The sequence below is a fragment of the Mixophyes fleayi genome, chromosome 5 (assembly GCF_038048845.1).
Source record: "Mixophyes fleayi isolate aMixFle1 chromosome 5, aMixFle1.hap1, whole genome shotgun sequence".
Classification (NCBI taxonomy): domain Eukaryota; kingdom Metazoa; phylum Chordata; class Amphibia; order Anura; family Limnodynastidae; genus Mixophyes; species Mixophyes fleayi.
The window spans coordinates 74,161,175-74,182,761 of record NC_134406.1 but is presented as its reverse complement, the minus strand read 5'-3'; the positions used below and the strand labels follow the sequence as shown (position 1 = coordinate 74,182,761).

At 41.3% G+C, this 21,587-nt stretch overlaps 1 protein-coding gene across 2 annotated transcripts in view; it reads left to right on the top strand.

Moving 5' to 3' along the window:
* Positions 1 to 21,587, top strand: part of OSBPL10 (oxysterol binding protein like 10) — a 309,246-nt gene that overhangs the window by 241,498 nt on the left and 46,161 nt on the right. For both annotated transcript variants that reach the window (XM_075212383.1, XM_075212382.1), the window contains one exon: positions 9,827 to 10,307. In XM_075212383.1, the coding sequence (XP_075068484.1) occupies positions 9,827 to 10,307 (481 nt within the window). The remainder of the gene's footprint in view (positions 1 to 9,826; positions 10,308 to 21,587) is intronic.

The window sequence follows — 21,587 nt, the reverse complement described above, 5'->3', positions numbered from 1 at the left end:
GAGCGAAGGCTAGCCCATCTGGTCCAATTCCACAGAAGAGCTACTGTAGCACAAATTGCTGAAAAAGTTAATGCTGCTTATGATAGAAAGGTGTCAGAACAAACAGTGCATTGTAACTTGCTGCGTAGCTGCGGACTGTTTAGAGTGCCCATGTGGACCACTGTCCACCACCGAAAGTGCCTACTATGGGCACATGAGTGTCAGAACTGGACCATGGAGCTATGTAAGAAGGTTCTCTTCAACATAATTTGGATGGCTGGATGCGTGTGCATCGTTTACGCCGTTTACCTGGAAAAGAGATGGCACCAGAATGCATTATGGGAAGAAGGCAAGTCGATGGAGGTAGTGTGATGCTTTGGGCAATCTTCTGCTGGGAAACCTTGGGTCCTGGCATGTGGATGTTACTTTGACACGTACCACTTACTTAAACATTATTGCAGCCCAAGTAATCCCCTCCATGACAATGGTATTTCCCAATGGAATTGGCCTCTTTCAGCAGGATAATGCGCCATGCCATGATGCAAAAATTGTTCAGGAATGGTTTGAGGAACATGCCAAAGAGTTCAAGATGTTGACTTGGCCTCCAAATTCTCCAGATCTCAATCCAATCAAGCCAGTGGCGCACGCAGGGGGGGGGGTTTCTGAGTCTCCAGAAACCCCCCCCCCCTGCGCTAACTAAGTGGCCGCTATAGCTGCACTGTCCTATACAGCAGCCGCGGCGCTGTCAAAGAAGGGTCCGCGGCGGTGCTGTAGTGTATACAGCACCGCCGCGGACGCTTCTTAGACAGCGCCGCGGCTGCTGTATAGGACAGCGCTGAAGAAACGGAGTTGCTGCGCAAGCAGCAGCTCTCGCGGGGGGTGTTTTTTTTTGGGGGGGTCGGTTTCCACCCCCCCCCCCCCCCCCCGACAATCCTCCGTTCGCCCCTGCAAGCATCTGTGTGATCTGCTGGAAATAAAAGTCCGAGCCGATAAGGCCCCACCTCACAACATACAGGACCTAAAGGACCTTGCCAGATACCTCAGGACACCTTCACAAGTCTTATGGAGTCCATGCCTCACCGGGTCTGATCTGTTTTGGCGGGACCTACACACTATTAGGCAGGTGTTTGTTTGTTTGTTTTTTTTTTTAAGAATACTACTGAGAAAGAACTGTTAATGTGGAGAACTGAATACACACTCCAGAAGTCATGTTGCTACAGCCAAACAAAACATACGTAAAGTAGATCGGTCAGCTAAATAGGCATGTGAGTCCCTCATCCTATGTTTCACGCTCTGAAAGACCAATGGACCTGTACGCAATGTGATTGTGAAGTGCGATAACTATTGCTATTGCTGGAATTCACAGGGCGTGGTTTTGCAATGCATAAGCAAGTAATGAACCATTGATCTCAATGGTTTATTACTTGTTTATGCATTGCAAAACCACGCACTGTGAAGGCCAGCACACTACATCTATCGGCTTGCCTTGTTCTCATAGTGCATACTCTAATTGGTGGCTTGAGTTCATCCAATCAGGCAAGTTCAAATAGGATTTCACTGGATGCCAAGTGACACTATGGCCACATTGTTCTTGCCCATGCTGTATGCTGTCTATTCCATTCATGCTGCAATTAATGGTGCACAAATAAAATCTAGAAGGAGATTAAAAGTTCACAATTAATCACCAGGATAAAACTACTATCCAAGCACTTGAAATTCACAGCAAATGCAGGATGGAGCATAAACAGAAATATAATGCTGGTAGCAGGGCTCATGCTTTATCTTGGATTTTCTATTAAACCCATGTGTGTAGACTGTGCTTTCTTCTTAGGGATTAATGATTCCTATTTTTAGCTCCTTCAAACTCTTGTTGTTATCTTTGCAGGCTAAATGAATTAGTGCCCTTGTGGTCATATCATAAATTTTCTCTAGAACTTGTAATAAATTAAGGCAATTAAAGAATGAGTTTCTGTACAAAGGGATGGAAGAACGGAAAAAGAGAAACGCAGTCCTTTAGTAGGTTGGAATTTTGGTCTTGAACTTGATATAACATGATTAGATCATGTTTATTGTTTGCTAGTAGAGTTTACAATTGGGGTGCAATTACATGATTTTTATAAATCCATAATCACCTGGTTTGCTTTTGTATTCCTGACTGTGTTCCACAGTTGAAGGGACAAATATCTGCAGCAGTACCACTCAACAGACTGTTTCCTCCCTTCTCACTCCTCTTGAGCTGTTTATTGTGTGTAAAAATATGTTACTTTTAAAGACCTCGTCAGAGTTTCAGTAATAGCGTGTAAAAGTGTAAAACTACTCCTAGCACTTATGCTAGCCTAAACTCTAATGCTCCACAATGTTGTAAAAACTTCAAATTATAGGTAAAACTCTCAAAACTTAATGGGGGAAATTCAATTAGAAAAAAATACGCGCAATCGGTCTCTGGAAAAGCTGCGGAGACAATTGGCGCATATTTTTTAGTGAAATCTTCGCTGATTTTTGCTTGCGCCCCTTAGAGGATTGAGCAAAAATAAGCGTATATTTTTACTGTATTACCGGTAAAAACGCACAGCCGCGTTGTTCTCAGGAAAAGTGCAGCTAAATGGATCTTAGCCCTAATCCTAAACCCTAAATGAAACCCCAAACCTAAATGTTCTTTTATTTTTACACATAATAAGCAATGTGAGAGTAGTGGCTAAGCCTTATGGTTAGTGCTGCAGCAAACCAGCCTCCTATCCAAGGCACCAGAGTTAAGAGTACAGCGTTGGTGGGCAAATCAGTCGGATATGGACACATATTTTTATTCTTCAGCTAAGAATACTCCAGAATGAGTAGATTTAACTCACAGGTTAGATTTACTGTATTGCTTTAAACTGTTTTAATGGCTTTTCAGCAATTCTAAGCAAACCATATTACAAGTAAGACATTCATTTTTAAGTTACCAACTGTCCCTGTAAGGACAAAGGGCCTGATTCATGTTGAGACGTACGTCCACTTGCATAATGTAGACTGCGTGAAGTATCTCTGGGCATGCTCAGAAATGGACCGTACTCCAATAAAATCAATTGCATATAATTCATAGCCAAACACAAATGACACTTATGACTGCCTATGACATAAGAGGTGGAATGGGGGAGAGAAGGGGCTGATTAGCGAAGTGCATGTACAGTAAGGACGTTCCGATGCAGGTGAGTTTTTCGTAAGTATGCTTGGTTTCACCCATATCATTTTCACCCACTACAGGACACGTGTTTATGCTGACTAATAGAGATAACTGACACGGCATAGTCTTTGAAGTACATGAATGTGTGCCACTAATTAGCATAGGTCATCTGTATGCAAGTGCGATAGACTATAAAAATGCATTGTATGTGCAGTGCACATATACTGCACTTTTTTGTATAGATTTACGTACAGCAAGTACTGTGTCTAATTGAAATGTATTTTGAGATATGCTTGTATTTGAATACGGTCAGAACTAGGTTCAAGTTACGTGCTTTTATTTAAAACGCAACCTATGTGTTTGGATTTGAATAAGGCCCATAAAAGTGCATTGTTTTCTTGTAAAAAAAAAATTCTGGTACTGTTAGCACATATCTCTTTTTCTGTATTATATTGTGCTATTGTGACACAAGGTGGTTCCTTTTAGTGTTCACATCCAGTAACTAAGCAGTTAGACAGTTACTATGGTAACTGTTGTTTTGTAGCAGACAATTGCTTTGCTGGCAACTTACAAATTGTTACATACTGCAGTGTAGCTCAGCAGGGAAAAGTAATGATGGAACTTTTGATACAAAGAAATAATAAATTAACAGATGCAATAAAGCAATAAGCAGATATTGTTGTTACTCAGACAGTAGCTAGATAAATATATATACTCTTCACCGCATATTAAGGTGATTAGCAGAAGGATTTAGCTTTGTTCCTGTCTTGGTAGTATTTCCATTGAATATTTTTAAAAAGAAATTCCAGTCTGTAAAAGTAAAACTAAAATTCATGTTGCGATTAAAGACCTGCTTATTGTATCCACAGGCATATACGTAAAGGTTTCTGATACTAGTGAGAACAAAAGCTAGTGTGTGTTTGGTGGTACAAGTAGATTTCTAAGCTCACCAGACAACCAGAAATCTTATTATAATAAAACAACATGCCATAGCTTTCTCATGTGCAGGTTCTCTAAGTTGGCATTTTTGCACTTGTGATATTTTTTTTAATTGACATTAAACTGTGAATTGCTATTGTACGATAAAAGTCTAACAGTCCTACAACTGCACATTGCGTACTCACTGAAAACACCTTTCTGGTCTGTGTCAAAATTGTAAATGTAAAGAAATCACTTGATTTTTTATTTACAGTCTGAGTTAAAGCTATTGTTTTAAAAGTCCTCTTTTTTGGGTGATTGTATGGTACAGCCTTAATTGTGTGTTGACGTGATTGCAAGGGATGCAATTGTTCTTTCAGAAACAAATGCAAATGATGTGGACAGTTAGGTAGTTTTCCCCCTGAAACTTTTATACACTTCATTGAGTAAATGCCAATTCCAACAGCAGTTTTTCTCTGCTGGATACTGCAATTGTAATCATATGTGTCCATCTCTTAATTGAAACCCAGTAGGTGGGATGTATGGTCCTCAAAGACAATTTGTAGTAAAGTGAAATTAGAGAGGGTTATGAAAGTGATACGTGTGTATACACATGTGCTTGCTTGAACAAGTGCCAGAAGTGAGCACAGGGCCAAAAATCCTTAAAATAGGATGTGTGATTTTAAATGGCTGCCCAACTATTGTAATATTTTTATATGTTAAGCAGATACATAACTAGAAACTGTTTGGTCCATATAAAAATTTTAAAGTGGGGTGGGATTTATGGTCATGTTATCAACCGAAATAGAAATGTCAGACAGGAAGCTTCTGTTTTTGAGTGGGAATATTATTAATTCAGTTTTTGAAAGATTGAGTTTGAGTTGGCGAGAAGACATTCAAGATGAAATGGCAGAAAGACAGTCAGTAACACAAGACAACACAGATGGTGAGAGACCAGGAGAGGATAGATAGATTTGTGTATCATCCGCATAGAGATGATACTGAAAGCCAAAGGAGCTTATTAGTTTTCCAATAGATAGTGGACAGAAGAGGACCTAGGACTGAGCCTTGTGGTACTCCAACTGATAAAGGAAGCAGAGCAGAGGTGGATGCAGAGAAATTAACACTGAAAGAGCGATTAGATAGGTAGGATGAGAACCAGGATATGACAGTGCCTACAATATCTAGGGATTGTAGTGTTTGTATGAGGAGAGTGTGATCAACAGTGTCAATTGCAGCAGAGAGATCCAGGAGAATTAGAAGAGAGTAATGGCCTTCAGTTTTTGCTGTGATCAAATCATTGACAACCTTGGTCAGTGCAGTCTCTGTGGAGTGTTGAGAGCGAAAGCCTGACTGAAGAGGATCCAATAGGTTGTTTGCTTTAAGAAAATGTGTGAGGCAAGTGTAGGCAATTCTCTTGAGAAGCTTGGAGGGGCATGGGAGCTGAGAGTTGGGGCGGTAATTTGAGAGAGAGTTTGGGTCAGAATTTTGTTTTTTCAAAATAGGTGTAATCATTGCATGCTTGAATAGTGATGGAAAAATACCAGTAGAGAGAGAGAGAGATTACAGATTTTAGTCAGAGGTGGAATGAGCACAGGAGACAGGGACCTACCATATTTGTAAGGGTATGGGATCAAGAGGACAGGAGATAGAGTAGGTAGATGAGAATAGAATAGAAATGTCCTCTTCATTTGTGAGATCAAATGAAGAGAGAGTGTCAGAGGGTGCTACAAAGTAATTGAGCTGATAGCTTGTCGAGGGAGATGATACCATTGCAAGCTGATCTTATCTATTTTGTCATTAAAATAGGAAGCAAGATCCTGGGCACTGATGGTAGTCGGAGGGTTTGGGGTGGGAGGAGTGAGAAGAGACTTAAATGTGTTAAAAAGGCGTTTGGGGTTACATAACAACCCTCTAAAACACACAATAATATACAGGGGGGATACTATAACAAATTCAGGAGAATTTTGGAAGTCAGCAGCAGTTTTTATAGCATCCCCAATATGTAATTTCAACAGCTGTATTGGAGACACAGCAGTCAGGTTGAGTATTGTGTTTAATTGACTATGTGTCTGAGAATCTAATGATGTGGTTCCTAGGCATAATACTGGATTTCTGTAGGTTCTCTGTGCCAGCCTGGTTGCAGTACATGGGTAGTACCTAAGGCCTAGCATGCCAAGACCTACATCAACTATTGGGTTGATTTGAAGGGGTTTACATGCCCCAAAAGTTTGTTCAACTTGGTTTATGCAATTTATTTGGAAAGTATAGCTCAATAACTTATCTTTAAAAGCTAATATATATTATATGTCTAAACAGAAATACATGAAACAACATATATTTATTTTAGTCAAATAAAGCATGAATAATTGGTGATCACCAGATGAATTAGACAATTCAAAATCATAGTAAGGGTAGGTATAAAAAAACAACATCTACTGTTTGCACTCAAAGCAATAACCATATGAGTTTCCAATAAATATTAACTGTTCGCACTGCAAAGGAGCTGAAAATGTCCCATGAATTACCAGATGAATACTGGATAATTGCAGTGTCCTCCTCCTCACCGCAAATAAGCCAAAAATTCTAACATGGGATGTTTTCAGATGTGCCCGTGGAGTTTCCTTCCATAATCTACATATACTCTGATGGTCATTGTAAAAACATAGCCCATTCCCTGGTGGCAAGTGTACAATAGAGCCTTTTTAAGATGGCACTGTTTGCAATAGAGCCTTTTTTAAGGTGCACTGTTTGCAATAGATCCTTTCCCCAGCGACACTGTATGTCCTTTCCATCAATGGCGGAAGTACCATTGGTGCAGCAGCTGTCATGCACCGAGGCCCATGGAAATAATGAGGCCCACTGTATGGCAAATTCACAGGTTTGGGTGCCCTGGTTCCCTCCAACCTGCCTCCCTTGCACTGGGGCCCACAGCTCGCTAGTTCCGCCTCTGCTTTCCATGGTGTCTCAGTGTGCAGTAGGGCCTTTTCCCTTGTGATTCACTGTGTTATAGAGCCCATTCACTGGTGGCTCAAAGATCATTAAAGCCCATTTCTTTGTGGCCATTGCAAGGCCTATTACTTTTCTGGAGTGCTCAGGTTGCAAAAGGACTTATACAACCCAACTGCTGCAACCAATCGTTTAATAGAAGCTCCATTTGATCTCAGCCAATCAGAGTTCAGTGGCTGTTTAGAAACTTTATCAAATGAGCCAATAAATGGGGCTTTTAGTAGTCAGTTTCCTAACCTAACATGAACTCTGATGACTAAATAAACTGGTTGATGCCTTCCCTCTCCTGTTACTTTATAACCACTTATACCAGAAGTAGAGAAAACTACATAGACAGTTGTTTGTGGGCAAAACAATGTCACGTTTTCTATTAAAATTGGATTATTCTGTGCCAACCTTCTATTAAACACGTTTACATTACATACAATTGGTAAATAAAGGTCATGTTGGCGGGTAGAGTTGTCCTGTCTCCTTTAACCCTTATTGACTTAGCCCTCAGCGTTTTTTTGCCCTTAATTATCTTTCAAATATTTAGGCCACAATGGTTTTTAATATATTAGTGTATTTATCCAAGCTCAGAAAAAACTGCTTATATTTGGATACATAAAAAGCCCCATTCTTTAGGTGCTTGAGAACACTGCAGCTTTGAAACTCTATTACCCACTCTCCTTAACTACAACAGAGAGACATGTGGCTCTGATGGACTCAACATGCTTGAGTATCCAAGTATGTGCTTCTCGATGATAGTGCTATTGCCAGCTCAGGTCATAGTGCATATTAAATATTAATAGATAAAGGAGTGTCCCAAGTATCTTTTTGACACATCTTCTGTAGTCCTGTTTCTTGTGAAGTATATATCAGTTGTTAAAATGTAAAAGTAGTTGTCGTAGAATATGATTAAAACCAGCGGATACAATTTTTAGTGCAAAGCATTTAAGTAAATATCAAAGTGGGAGTTCTGAATGAAAATCAGCCGCAGGATTAATAATGAACATATTTACATTATATAGAAATTCACAGTGAATTTATTGTTCTCAGTGATCATATAAGAAAAAAAAAAATTAGTTTTGTTTCTGAAAATAATTTTTGGCTCAGTGGCCAGAGATGAACAAAACTGTGTTAAAAGGTGGTGCAAATCGAGTCTTGTCCGTTTTGCAAAGTTCCAGCTTTAAATTCCACTTTTATTTGCCAAGCCGCACTGTATTGGTAAATTAGCATTTTGTAGAAATTATAGAGCTGTCGTCAATTCAGTTTGCTCTGTGGAGAGGTTGGAAATAGTAAGGGAGATGTCTGGGTGGGACAAAAATAATAGAAAGATTTCCTTATGGGATACTTTAGGCCAAATTCCAGTGGCAAAACATACCAAATGCCATGGACAATTGTGAATATTTCATTGACCAATTTTGAAAATGTCAATCATCTCTATTCAGTGTTTTATGTAATGAAATCAACAACAAAAATCTTACTGAAAGCAGAGTAGTTTGCAAAAGTTAACAAATAGGGACTTGATTGATTAGCCAGTAGCAGATGGGAGCCAATTTAGCTGCATATCCGCACTTGTTAAAAAAGAGCGCAGGAAAAGCTCAAGTATATTGTTTTTTCAGTCAGTAGTATTTCAGAATAATGCTTCTTACATGTACAATAACAGAATCGCTCTATATGATTCAGCTTAGTAAACCATTGATTGTACACAAATCGATATGAGGCATAATGTATGAGACTTGCTTCTGTTTTATAGCCATTCTTTTAGGTAGTGTCTATTTGAAAATGTTTCTACAATTGTTTTACGTACATCTAATTGATAACAATTTGTTGTCTAAGCAGTGCTAATAATAATAATAATAATAGCATGGTAATGGGTATTTTCATGGTGCCCTATATTTATCTATTACATCAGTGTTATCAGTATTTATTGAAAAAAAAGAGGGTGAGGTTAGTTATATATAATAAAGAATAATAATGATGATGATACCTCATGATGAAGAGAGGCCAGAAGATAATACTTTCACTGCTGCGATAAGCATATGACGAAAGCAAACACAGGCTGGGGAAGTCTTTGCCAGGACAGCTTCTTATCGGAGGTGCTGTCCTGACATGAATTTAATGATAAATTAGTCAGAATCAGCTTCACTGTGAATGGTGGCAATTAGAGATGTAACTTTTCAGGAAAAAAATCTGTTGCTACATAAATAGGCCCCTTAATCTGACCAATGGAGTCCAAGGAAAATAGGGAATAAAATTACTCTCCAGTTCATTAGCACCATCAATGCATCTCAGCATGTTATGGACTTTTTATAAAGGTTTTTTTCTAAGCAAGACATAGAGGAGTGAGTATCTTATGTTGAAAGACAATTTATATTGTGTAAATGTGTGTTTTTCTTTTTGGGGTTCAAACAAGAGTTGTTCATTGTTTCCATTTAATGAATGTTTGGGGCTTAATTACTACACAACCAGCATCCTTGGCATGTTTAGGTTTGGAAGAGGGATGGCCACTGTCACAGTCATGGTGGCAACCGGTTATCAGAACAATGTGGATTATAAATTGATTTTAGAATTTTCATGACAACTAAAGAAAGATATGAAAGTACACTTGCTTCCTATGAAAATTTCTTGCCTTTAATTTTATTTTGCCTGTGCCCACATTGTTATGCAAACCAGACAGTATATTTTGCATAAAGCGCATGCTTGACTTATTTGTTACTATAAAGTTTTTGTCATTTGAAGAAATGTTATTTACTTTCTCTACTTCCAAAACAGGTAGTGCTTCCAACCTTTATTTTGGAGAAAAGATCCCTGCTGGAGATGTATGCAAACTTTATGGCCCATCCCGATCTGTTTTTGTCCATTGCAGCTGGGACAACCCCCGAGGAACGGATGATCAGCTTTGTGGAATATTACTTAACAGCCTTCCATGAAGGCCGAAAAGGAGCAGTTGCCAAGAAGCCCTATAACCCAATTGTAGGTGAAACATTTCATTGCAGCTGGAATGTTCCCAAGGACAAAGTGATGCCTTGCAGAACTCACAGTGCCTGTGTACAAGCCAAAGAAACTAACACATCCCAGGGATCTGACAGTGAATCTTACAATGTGCGGTTTGTTGCTGAGCAAGTGTCTCATCATCCACCTGTATCTTGTTTTTATTGTGAATGCAAAGAAAAGAATATGTGTGTGAACACTCACATATGGACCAAAAGCAAATTCCTTGGCATGTCTGTTGGTGTTTCAATGGTTGGAGAAGGTATGTTACATAATCATGTAATATAACTTGTTGCATATAACATTAACTTTAATCTCCCAATTAGAGTTTAGTAAATGATCTTTGGGTTGCAAACTAAATAGTTACCTGTGTATTCCAAGAAAGCAGAGCACTGTAATCTCCACAGGACTGCCAGAGACCTGGAGTACATTGAATATTGAATGATCACATGTAATAACAAACAACTGAAATATGCCTAATGTTAATTTACCTTGACCACACGTGCTAAATACCTGATGTGTAGGTACCTCTTCCAGTTTCCCTGGTTCCCTGACATTCCTAGTATCTAATTATAATGTGCTATATTACAATATCAAATTATAACTTAGCTTATATTATAATATACTATAAGAGTATTATGGTATTAAGTGGCAGGGGAACCGGGAAGCCAGAAACTGGGAAACAGTCATAACAACTTACAGCCTTCAACAGTACTATTTTTTCATGTAGCACACAAATACTTAATAGCTTATTTGTACACTGAAATTTAAAGTTGATATTTGTGTGCTACATGAAAAAACAGTCAGTATTTAACTTATGTGTAAAACAGAAAACTAGTTTGCACCCCTTGCCATGTAACATGGTTTTGTCCAGGAGTCTTAAATAAGATACCTCTATGTGGGAGGCATGGAGGTAGCATCTACTGGCTCAAAGTGATCAGATGATCCAAGTTCACCCAGTGGTTACAAGCAGAAAACCTCATGTCCGTGAGCAGAGGTAATTGGGTGTTCTGGAGGCTGAATGGAGCTTGCACATTCTGGTAATGGCAGCAATAATCATTCTAGGTAGCTGCATACCGGAGATAGGAGCAGTGCTTAGTGCTTACACTAGTTTTAGACTAGATTACAATAATTTAAAACTCATTTTAGAGATAAGTATTATAGCTTTCAATTACCTTTTATTTTCGGCTTCTGCCTCTCATGAAAATACAACACATCTACTTGTAGGTAGTACAATAATCATGATTGTTATCTGCATGACAGTATGCCTAACTGTGATGTGGATGAATGACAGACAAGAATTCCCCAAACCATTTTCTGATGTGTTGCTGCTTTTTCTTGTGCACTTGGGTCAATGCTAGAACATAAGAAGAACACTGTCCAACAGTACTGTCAAAACTTAGAGGGTTGTAAGTGAAGAGCGTTGTATGTGAATGAGCAATCTTCTCATAGCTGTGACATCATGCGTTCTGAAGTCCCCAAACACATTTTATTACTGTTCTTTTGTGAAATTACAAACAGTATTTTTAAAGAGGATAAATGTTTGCTATTAACATAATTATTTGTTAGCTACCGTAATTAGCCTCTTGTCTTCCTTCACAAAAGTTTTTTACTCAACTAATTATTATTATTAGAAGTCGTTCACCTTTAAACAAAACACAGACAATATTTCATGAGTCCTACTCTGTTTTTGTTACTAATCTGTTTTCAAACAATTACTCCACTAATATTAACATTACACTAACCTTCCACAGCCCTTTCTCTGAATGTCATTAAATTTAATGTTCATATGTAGAATAAATTCAGCTTGCCTCTCATTTGACATTGTTTCTAGATCAAGGTATATGGATTCTATTTCCTCAATGTGAACATTATATTTCCATGTTTCAATAGTGTTTCTGGAACCTGGAACCACGTTTCTCTAGAAAATGGATCTTAGAAACGTACCATCAGCAGACATACCTTAGAAACTTTAGGCCATTTTTCTTATCTGTTAAAAAAACAAATATGGACTTGTGTCAGTTTAATCAGTGAAGTATAAGGGTTTCAGTTTTCCATTGACAACATCCAAATCTTTAGAATCTTTCCTTAATCTTCAAATCTTTTAAAGTTATGTTTCAAATAGACTGGTTTCGTTTGTGAAGTGCTCTATTGCTAGCTAAGTACAGCCAGAGTTGGAGTAAGATTTTGCCTGAAGCGCTTTCTCTTCAGCTGGGACAGGTCATTGAAGTTACCGGCACATTCTCCATTGGGCTGTAAGTGTAAGTGGATGTCCACCGCATGTTTGATACACAGAGATGGAATAAGGGATTTTGTTGTCTTTTGAGGTCACAAAATCATAAACCAGTTAAGTCCATGTATCAGGTTTTATGGTATGAATAGTATAAAATATGGGGGCCACCTAAAATATATTATTGAACCCTTCAAAGTAGCTCCTTGCTGTGGGGCATATTAGTGAGCCCTGCTTTACCTATCCAAAATGTTATCCTTTCCACTCATCTCATCACAAAATCTACTGTCCACTAATCACCTCCATCTCACTCTTTCTTTATTTAACTCTCCCCCATGTTGCCCAACTCCCCTCCCTCTAATGTGTAAAGCATAGTGTAACAACATTGTTAGAATAGTATCAGATTATACTGAGAGCTTTTCTAGCTAAACAAGTACAGAATGTGTAAGACAGTATTTTCTATGCTGAAGCACTTTGATGTTACATGAGAAGAACATTTCCTCTTTACTTCTGCGTGTTACTGTGGGAGCGATTCAACAATCGTGCACTCAGCCCTTCTCTAGTTAGAAAAGCTCAGCATTGAATCGCTGCCATGGGTCACTGACCGTAAAGTGATTGGACTGAGCCATTCGTCTCATTTAACACCATTGTCTAGGAGAGATTGAAGTAGTGGGTGTTCCTAGCTGAAGAAGTGTCTTTCTTAAAATGGTTCTAATTTGATGTGATTATCACATGCTCACCTCACTTTTACTGTAACATAGTTTTTGGAGAGTACTATCTGTACACTTTAAAATATGCATATGGCCGAGTGTCTAAGTTTAGGTCCATTCATATAAAAGACAAGTTAACCCTTGCATGATACTCATGCATTCTAGTCAAATCAAGCTACTTAAGGTGTTAAAAAGGTTCTTGTCATGCATTTGGGCCTAGCCCAGGCCTCCTCAGGGGAAGAGCGTTACTTCCCGACGCAAGCGCCCTTTTTTAACGTGGTTTTGTCCACATGTCACCACCTCATCATTTTTCTCCATCACCTCATCCTTCATCTTCATCGCCACATCCTTCATCAAGCTACTTAAGGTGTTAAAATCTCCCCTCTGTCACCCCCGGCAACCACCAACCACTCCCAACTGTCACTTCTCCTTCAAGAAATATATAGGTCAGTGCATAACTCTGCCCAGCAGGTGGCGCTGCAGCTTGGTTTTTGTTTTTTTCACACACGCCACTAGGCATTTATATAGTAGATTGCCCTCGTGATAAACATTTCTCTGGACACACGTAAAATATGTGGGATTCCTACTACAAAACACAGGTGCTTTTTAATTAATTATTCCAGCAATGTGAGACACTAGGGTTGGGATTTACAATATCGTTTTGATGTATAAACTGATCATTCTCAGGTGCAATTTGTCCATACAAAGTATTGAACAAATTGCGTAGACAATAATGTAAAAAACCCAATACTGTAGGTGCTTTTCAATAGTACAAGTGGTTGCCTCTTGTGAACTAGTAAATGCCTGGATGATGGGCTGATCAAGGCTTACCATACTTATAATGATCTAGTTACAACTAAGCATGAGGTTAAGTGCAAACATGAGATTTTTTGTTATGTATACAACATATTTAAATGAAATAGGGCAGTTCCCCACGTGTCAATGAGAACACATCTAAAACTTTTCAGTAAAATCAATAGAAGTAATTTACAAAGTGCAAGACGGTCCCTCCGCTCCTATGTTGCACTTCTTAGCATACTTCAAGCAATGTCATAAGAATATTAACGCACACTTGTTACTTGTAGTAAAGACAGCATTGAGGGTCCCACACTCTCATGGTTAATGTAAGCAATAAATGAGGCTAAGCTTGCCAGTATGTGAAAAATAGAAAAGTTTATTTTCTATTTTGTTTATTTTATTGAAAGGGGAGGTACTAAAGTGGTAGGAGGGTGGATTTTGACGAGACTTGTTTTGCACAGTACACGTCTTCAGAATTTTTCAGCTATTTGCATTTCTAGGTTACAGAGACATCTCCAAAGAACGAATGATAGGCATGCTCCTTGAAGTGCGCTATGTGGGCCACCCATATGCAAGGGTGCAAAACAAATGTGTGCATTGGCTTCACTTCATTAATTACCTCCAAAGTTTGCCGAAATGTTGATTTACTAGACAATATGCAGATGAAAATAAAGCCTCATTTTTGTTTTTTATAAATCATGAGATTCAAGGAACATCAGGGGGTAAATGTATCGAGATGAGAGTTTTCCAGCGGGTTTGAAAATCCAATCAGATTCTAGCTATTATTTATTTAGTACATTCTACAAAATGATATCTAGAATCTGATTGGTTGCTATAGGCAACATATCCACTTTTCAAACTCGCCAGAAAACTCTCAGCTTGATACATTTACCCCCAGAACTGTCTTTATTACATCTGGCCGTATTGTGTTTGCAGGGTGTTTTAAGAGGGGCAGGGACACACAGCAGGGGAGAAAGCGGCAGTGACACACAGCAGGAGTGAGAGGGACAGGTACACACAGCAGGGGAGAGAGGGATGGGGACACACAGCAGGGGAGAAAGCGGCAGTGACACACAGCAGGAGTGAGAGGGGCAGGGATACACAGCAGGGGAGAGAGGGATGGGGACACACAGCAGGGGTGAGAGGGATAGGGACACACAGCAGGGGTGAGAGGGATAGGGGACACACAGCAGGGGTGAGAGGGACAGGTACACACAGCAGGAAAGAGAGGGATGGGGACACACAGCAGGGGTGAGAGGGACAGGGACACACAGCAGGGGTGAGAGGGACAGGAACACACACAGCAGGGGAGAGAGGGACGGGGACACACAGCAGGGGAGAGAAAGGCAGGGACACACTGCAGGGGAGAGATAGGCAGGGACACACTGCAGGGGAGAGAGGGATGGGGACACACAGCAGGGGTGAGAGGGACAGGTACACACAGCAGGGGAGAGAGGGATGGGGACACACAGCAGCGGTGAGAGGGACAGGGACACACAGCAGGGGTGAGAGGGACAGGGACACACAGCAGGGGTGAGAGGGACAGGGACAAACAGCAGGGGAGAGAGGGAAGGGGACACACAGCAGCGGTGAGAGGGACAGGGACACACAGCAGGGGAGAGAGGGATGGAGACACACAGCAGGGGTGAGAAGGACAGGGACACACAGCAGGGGAGAGAGGGATGGGGACACACAGCAGGGGAGAGAGGGACAGGGACACACAGCAGGGGTGAGAGGGACAGGTACACACAGCAGGGGTGAGAAGGACAGGGAAACACAGCAGGGGATAGAGGGATGGGGACACACAGCAGCGGTGAGAGGGACAGGGACACACTGCAGGGGAGAAAGCGGCAGTGACACACAGCAGGAGTGAGAGGGGCAGGGATACACAGCAGGGGAGAGAGGGATGGGGACACACAGCAGGGGTGAGAGGGACAGGGACACACAGCAGGGGAGAGAGGGACGGGGACGCACAGCAGGGGTGAGAGGGACAGGTACACACAGCAGGGGTGAGAAGGACAGGGACACACAGCAGGGGAGAGAGGGATGGGGGGACACAGCAGGGGAGAGAGGGACAGGGACACACAGCAGGGGAGAAAGCGGCAGTGACACAAAGCAGGAGTGAGAGGGGCAGGGAGAGAGGGATGAGGACACACAGCAGGGGTGAGAGGGACAGGGACACACAGCAGGGGAGAGAGGGACAGGGACACACAGCAGGGGTGAGAAGGACAGGGACACACAGCAGGGGAGAGAGCGATGGGGACACACAGCAGGGGAGAGAGGGACGGGGACACACAGCAGCGGTGAGAGGGACAGGGACACACAGCAGGGGAGAGAGGGATGGGGCACACAGCAGGGGAGAGATAGGCAGGGACACACTGCAGAAGAGAAAGCTGCTGTGTGTCACTGCGAGAGGCAGGGATATACAGCAGGGGAGAGAGGGTGGGGACACACAACAGGGGAGAGAGACAGTGCAGATAGAAACAATCATAAATGATCTGCACACAATCTGCAAAGTGGCTGGACCCAGGGGCAGGGTCCAGCCACTTCAAGCATAAAGTGCCCCAGGCTGGGAGGAGGTTTTCAGGCACTAGGAATCCCCCCTTCCCCCCGGGTGCACGTCTGCATTAAACATAGTTGCCCACCGGGTGCACGTCTGCATTAAAGCATGGTTGCCCATTCTCTTGGAATTTCTGGGAGACTCCTGAATTTCTGTAAGATCTGCTGCAAGTGGATTCAAAGAGAATCGTGTTATCCCCTCGCTGTGATAGGCTAAAAATTGTGTAGCTTAGAAGGGGCAGGGCTTAATGACGCGGTTCATATGGTCACGCCTCATGACTCAGCAGCCATCACTATGTCGTCAAGAATGCATTAAACGAGGTATAGGACAATACCCAATCTCTGCCAGTACATGACTGCTGCCATTATTAAGTAATATCATCAAATAAGCTCTTAGCACTGAACAGTGCGCAGAACAATGGCTGTCTGAGGGTGTGGTCATTCAACACTATCAGAAGATCACTGCATTCATAGTAGCACTGGTAGTGCTTTGACTTGGAATTTCCAGACTGTACATGACTTGAAGATGACAGGAGCAAGGTCAGTGGTAAATGACTGTGATTGGAAATCGAGTTCTGGTGGACAGGTAGATTGATATCTCTGTCTAAAAAATGTGTGACACCGGTGGTATCTCTGTACACAGTATGACTGACACTGGTGGTATCTCTGTACACAGTATGACTGGCACTGGGGGTATCTCTGTACACGGTATGGCTGATATTTGGGGTATCTCTGTACACTTTATGATTGGCACTGGGGATATCTCTGTACACGGTATGACTGGCACTGGTGGTATCTCTGTACACAGTATGGCTGATATTTGGGGTATCTCTGTACACGGTATGATTGGCACTAGGGGTATCTCTGTACACAGTATGGATGATATTTGGAGTATCTCTGTACACGGTATGATTGGCACTAGGGGTATCTCTGTGCAATATATTGCTGGCAATTGTGGCCGATCCAAAAGGACTGGGGAGTAACTCTGTGCAAAGCAGAGAGGTGGGTTCACTTTCAATGCTGCTTTCATTGCCCCATATATATTAGAGCCTCAGAGATGGATGCAGTGTGGGCCATGGGGTGGACATTTAAGATCCCCATAATACTTCATAAAATGTACCTTAACATATGCCCATATATTTTATTGAGTTGCTATAAATAAATAAAACAAAGGTAGATTCTACATTACATAGCTAATCTATGCAGTGTCAATATACAAGAATATAATAAGGGGAGAGATAGTCTATAATTATTCATGAATAAGAAACTGTTATTAATCTCTCATACCTGAGATCCTTTGAAATATTTAATTGCTTTTCTGAACGGTAGATTTAACCATTTCATTGACTTCCATTCTAGGACTGAATTGATCATTAAAGAGTTTTCTGTTTTGTTGTCCTGATTTAGACTTAGTGGAAAATGCCACGATGCACCTTGTAAAAAATTGCTTTTCTTTCTGAAAATTCACAAAGGGCAATTTGTAAGTAGCAGGACAATTTGTAAGTAGCAGCTGTACATTGTAATCACATACAACAGCTTCTTATTAAAATAAGAAACTGCAGACTGCGGGCTTTAGTGATTATTAGTATTGAGCTTAACGTCATATTTAGTCTACTTAGTTTTTTTTCACTCTAGAAATACTAAAAAAAAACAACAGAGTGCTCAAATTATGAAAATATGAACACTGTCAGCTGCTACACGATTGAGGAAGAGACGCCCAATTAAACATAAATGCACTTCAACCATAAAATAACCCTAACTGCAGAGCATCTGATAAATATATACAGCTTAATACCATCAACCTTATTGAACAACAATCCTCTGGGAATGTGCAGTACTTTAAATGTTTCTTGAGAAATTGAAGCAGTAGAGAAACATTCTTTTGTAGCCCTGGTATCCCTAGAATCATTATTAGCCTTAATTTCTCCAAGGCATTCTCAGCTACAAATCTCTGGAACCTCTATATCATGGTCATTATACAGGGTTTATGTTATAAATCAGTGTATTTACTGCAGATGAGATAGTTACCAACTGTCCCTAAATTATTAGGATAGTCCCAGGTTGTAGGAGTTTGTACCTGGAATTTTTTGTTCTTGGAAATTTGCCAATTTTTTAATTCTGATCAACTGTACAGTATAATTTCTCCTACTCTTTTTTTTATCAAATATATACCAGTATGTATTATTTTAACTATGTGCTCTGGTTTAGGACTACATGGGAAACAGCAGATCCAGGGGAATGAAGTGTTTAAAAGCATCCAGTGAGGATGAAGTGGTAGGCTACAGGAAGAGGGGGAACGTGTGTCAAGGGTTTAGGACAGTTTTAGTTGTTACTCATAATAATCTAAGGAGACACAGTGGATGATATTAATTTTAGGTAATGACAGACTGATTTTATTTTATATTACTGTTTGTTTTATTCAAACCTATGGGGAAAGTTCTTGTTTATTTTGTTTTCTAATATTGACACAAGTCCCAAAATGCAGTCTTGGTGTGGTTTGGAATATATCAGTAGCAAAAATCTCCAAATAATAATCCTTCTGCAATGTACAAGCCAGTGGCAAAATTATCGAACTACTTAAATCCCCAAAGAGCAGAGTAGAGGCATCGGGAGAAGCAGAGCAGAGACAGGGGTGGGCTAGCCTGGGGGGCAGGGGGGCATGTGCCTCCCGGGCCGGTCAGAAAAAAGTGTATTTGGGCCGATGACTCTACTGCTTGGTGGCTGGTCCCTCCCCGGGACCAGCCACCATCTATATTGGCCGCGGATCCTTCGATCTGTCCCCCCTCTCGCTCAGTGATATCCCAAACATTCGGCCTATGACGTGCGCGTCCATGTGTGTCACATGGGACGTGCACCATGTGATAGGTGCCGTCCCATGTCTGAAGACTGCAGAGCGCGCAGCGCGGATGGAGATAAGTGCAGCGCGGGGCGGGGTGTATATTAGTATTGTGTGTGTGTGTGTGTGTGTGGGGTATATTGTATGTATGTATGTATGTATGTATGTGTGTGAGTGAGGGGGCAGTATACTGTGTGTGTGAGTGAGGGGCAGTATACTGTGTGTAAGTGAGGGAGCAGTATACTGTGTGTGTGAGTGAGGGGCAGTATACTGTGTGTGAGTGAGGGAGCAGTATACTGTGTGAGTGAGGGGACAGTGCATTTTGTGTGTGAATGAAGGGCCACTGTATTGTGTGTGTGAGTGAGGGGCCAGTGTATTGTGTGTGTGTGAATGAGGGGCCAGTGTATTGTGTGTGTGTGTGTGTGTGTGTGTATGAGGGGCCAGTGTATTGTGTGTGTGAATGAGGGGCCAGTGTATTGTGTGTGTGTGTGTGTGTGTGTGTGTGTGTGTGTGAGGGGCCAGTGTATTGTGTGTGTGAGTGAGGGGCCAGTGTATTGTGTGTGCGAGTGAGGGGCCAGTGTATTGTGTGTGCGTGTGTGTGAGCGAGGGACCAGTGTATTGTGTGTGCGAGTCAGGGGCCAGTGTATTGTGTGTGCGTGTGTGTGAGTGAGGGGCCAGTGAAGTGTGCGTGTGTGTGTGTGTTGGGACAGTGTATCGTGTGTGAGTGTGGGGCCAGTGTATTGTGTGTGTGAGTGAGGGGCCATTGTATTGTGTGTGTGTGTGTGTGAGGAGCCAGTGTTTTGTGTGTGAGTGAGGGGCCAGGATATTGTGTGTGTGAGTGAGGTGCCAGTGTATTGTGTGTGTGTGTGAGGGGCCAGTGTATTGTGTATGTGTGTGAGTGAGGGGCCGGTGTAGTGTGTGTGTGTGTGTGTGGTTGCAGTGAATTGTGTGTGTGAGTGAGGGGCCAGTATATTGTGTGTGTGAGTGAGGGGCCAGTGTATTGTGTGTGTGTATTGCTATTTTATTTGTGTTGTGATGAAAGGGCAATTTAATTTAATAGGGGGGCCTATGAAGTTAAGATGGGGTGGTTGGACCTTTAATTTAATGCTGGGGTGGTTTGGGATCTATTAATTGAATGTGGCGATGTTTGGGGAAAATGAGGTCTATTTATTAAAAGTAATTATGAATTATTTAATGCCTGGGGTGGTTGTGGGAAATGGTTATATATATAAAACGTAAATGCTATTTAATTTATTGCTGGGGCTGTTTGGAGGGAGGGAAATAAGTTTATTTATTAAATGGGAATACTATTAATTTAATGTCAGGGTTAGTTTATCAAATGTGAATACTATTATTGGTTGGAGATTTCTAGATTGCATGTACCCATTTTTTCCTCCAAATAGGGCCTCCAATATTCCAGAATCCAGACAAGCGGCAAATGATGTAAAGAAACCAGCAGCCACATGTGGTGACAGTGACAAGAACAAGTAAGAGAGAGCAGGACAGTGTGCCAACTGTCCTGAATCTGGTGGGGCAGTCCCTAATTTGGGTGACTGTCTCTCTTAGGACAGTTGGGAGGTATGTCCCGCTTCACCGTGTACTGCTAGTGAAGGCAGAACTGTGTACAACTAACAGTAGTACACACAGTATTGTCTGTGTATTTGTCTAAAATGATAACCATGCTACATCATAGGGCAGTGTTGGCTAACCTGTGACACTCCAGGAGTTTGTGAAACTACAAGTCCCAGCATACCCTAACAGCAATAAGCTGCTATATATTGGCGAAGCATGCTGGGACTTGTAGTTTCACAACACCCGGAGTGTCACAGGTTAGCCAACACTGTCATAGGGGGTTATCATGTCTAAAGTGCCCAGGCCCCCAGAGCCTTAATCCAGCTCTGAGCCTGGGCATAAATATATATATATGGATTAAGCAACACTAAAATAGCCTCTTTTTATATAGATAAATATATAGTGTACCAAAAACCACCCTTAAAGGATGGGCCGCTACTTATGGGCCAGTGCCGTGTGCTTGCTCCCCGGGCTAAAGTCTGCCAGCCCTCCTCAGAGCAGAGACCTGGGGAAGGAGGACAGGATTTACTGGGCCCTCCCCAAATTTTACCATGTTCTGCCCCTAATACAGGCACTTCCAGTTCTAATCATAATCAGGTCTAATAATCTTATAATCCTTGGCTTGCATTTCTTGCTGATTAAATATATATAACATACCAAAGTAGGGAGGCATTTATGAAAACTGATAGAATTTATGAAATTTATAAAAAATAGAAAGGCATCTGTGCAAACCAATCAGATTCTAGCTGCTTTCTTTCTAATGTAGTTTAAGAACATTAAAGTAAACATTGTTGTTCTAGGTTATATCTTTTTTTTACCTGTGCACCAGAGTTTGTA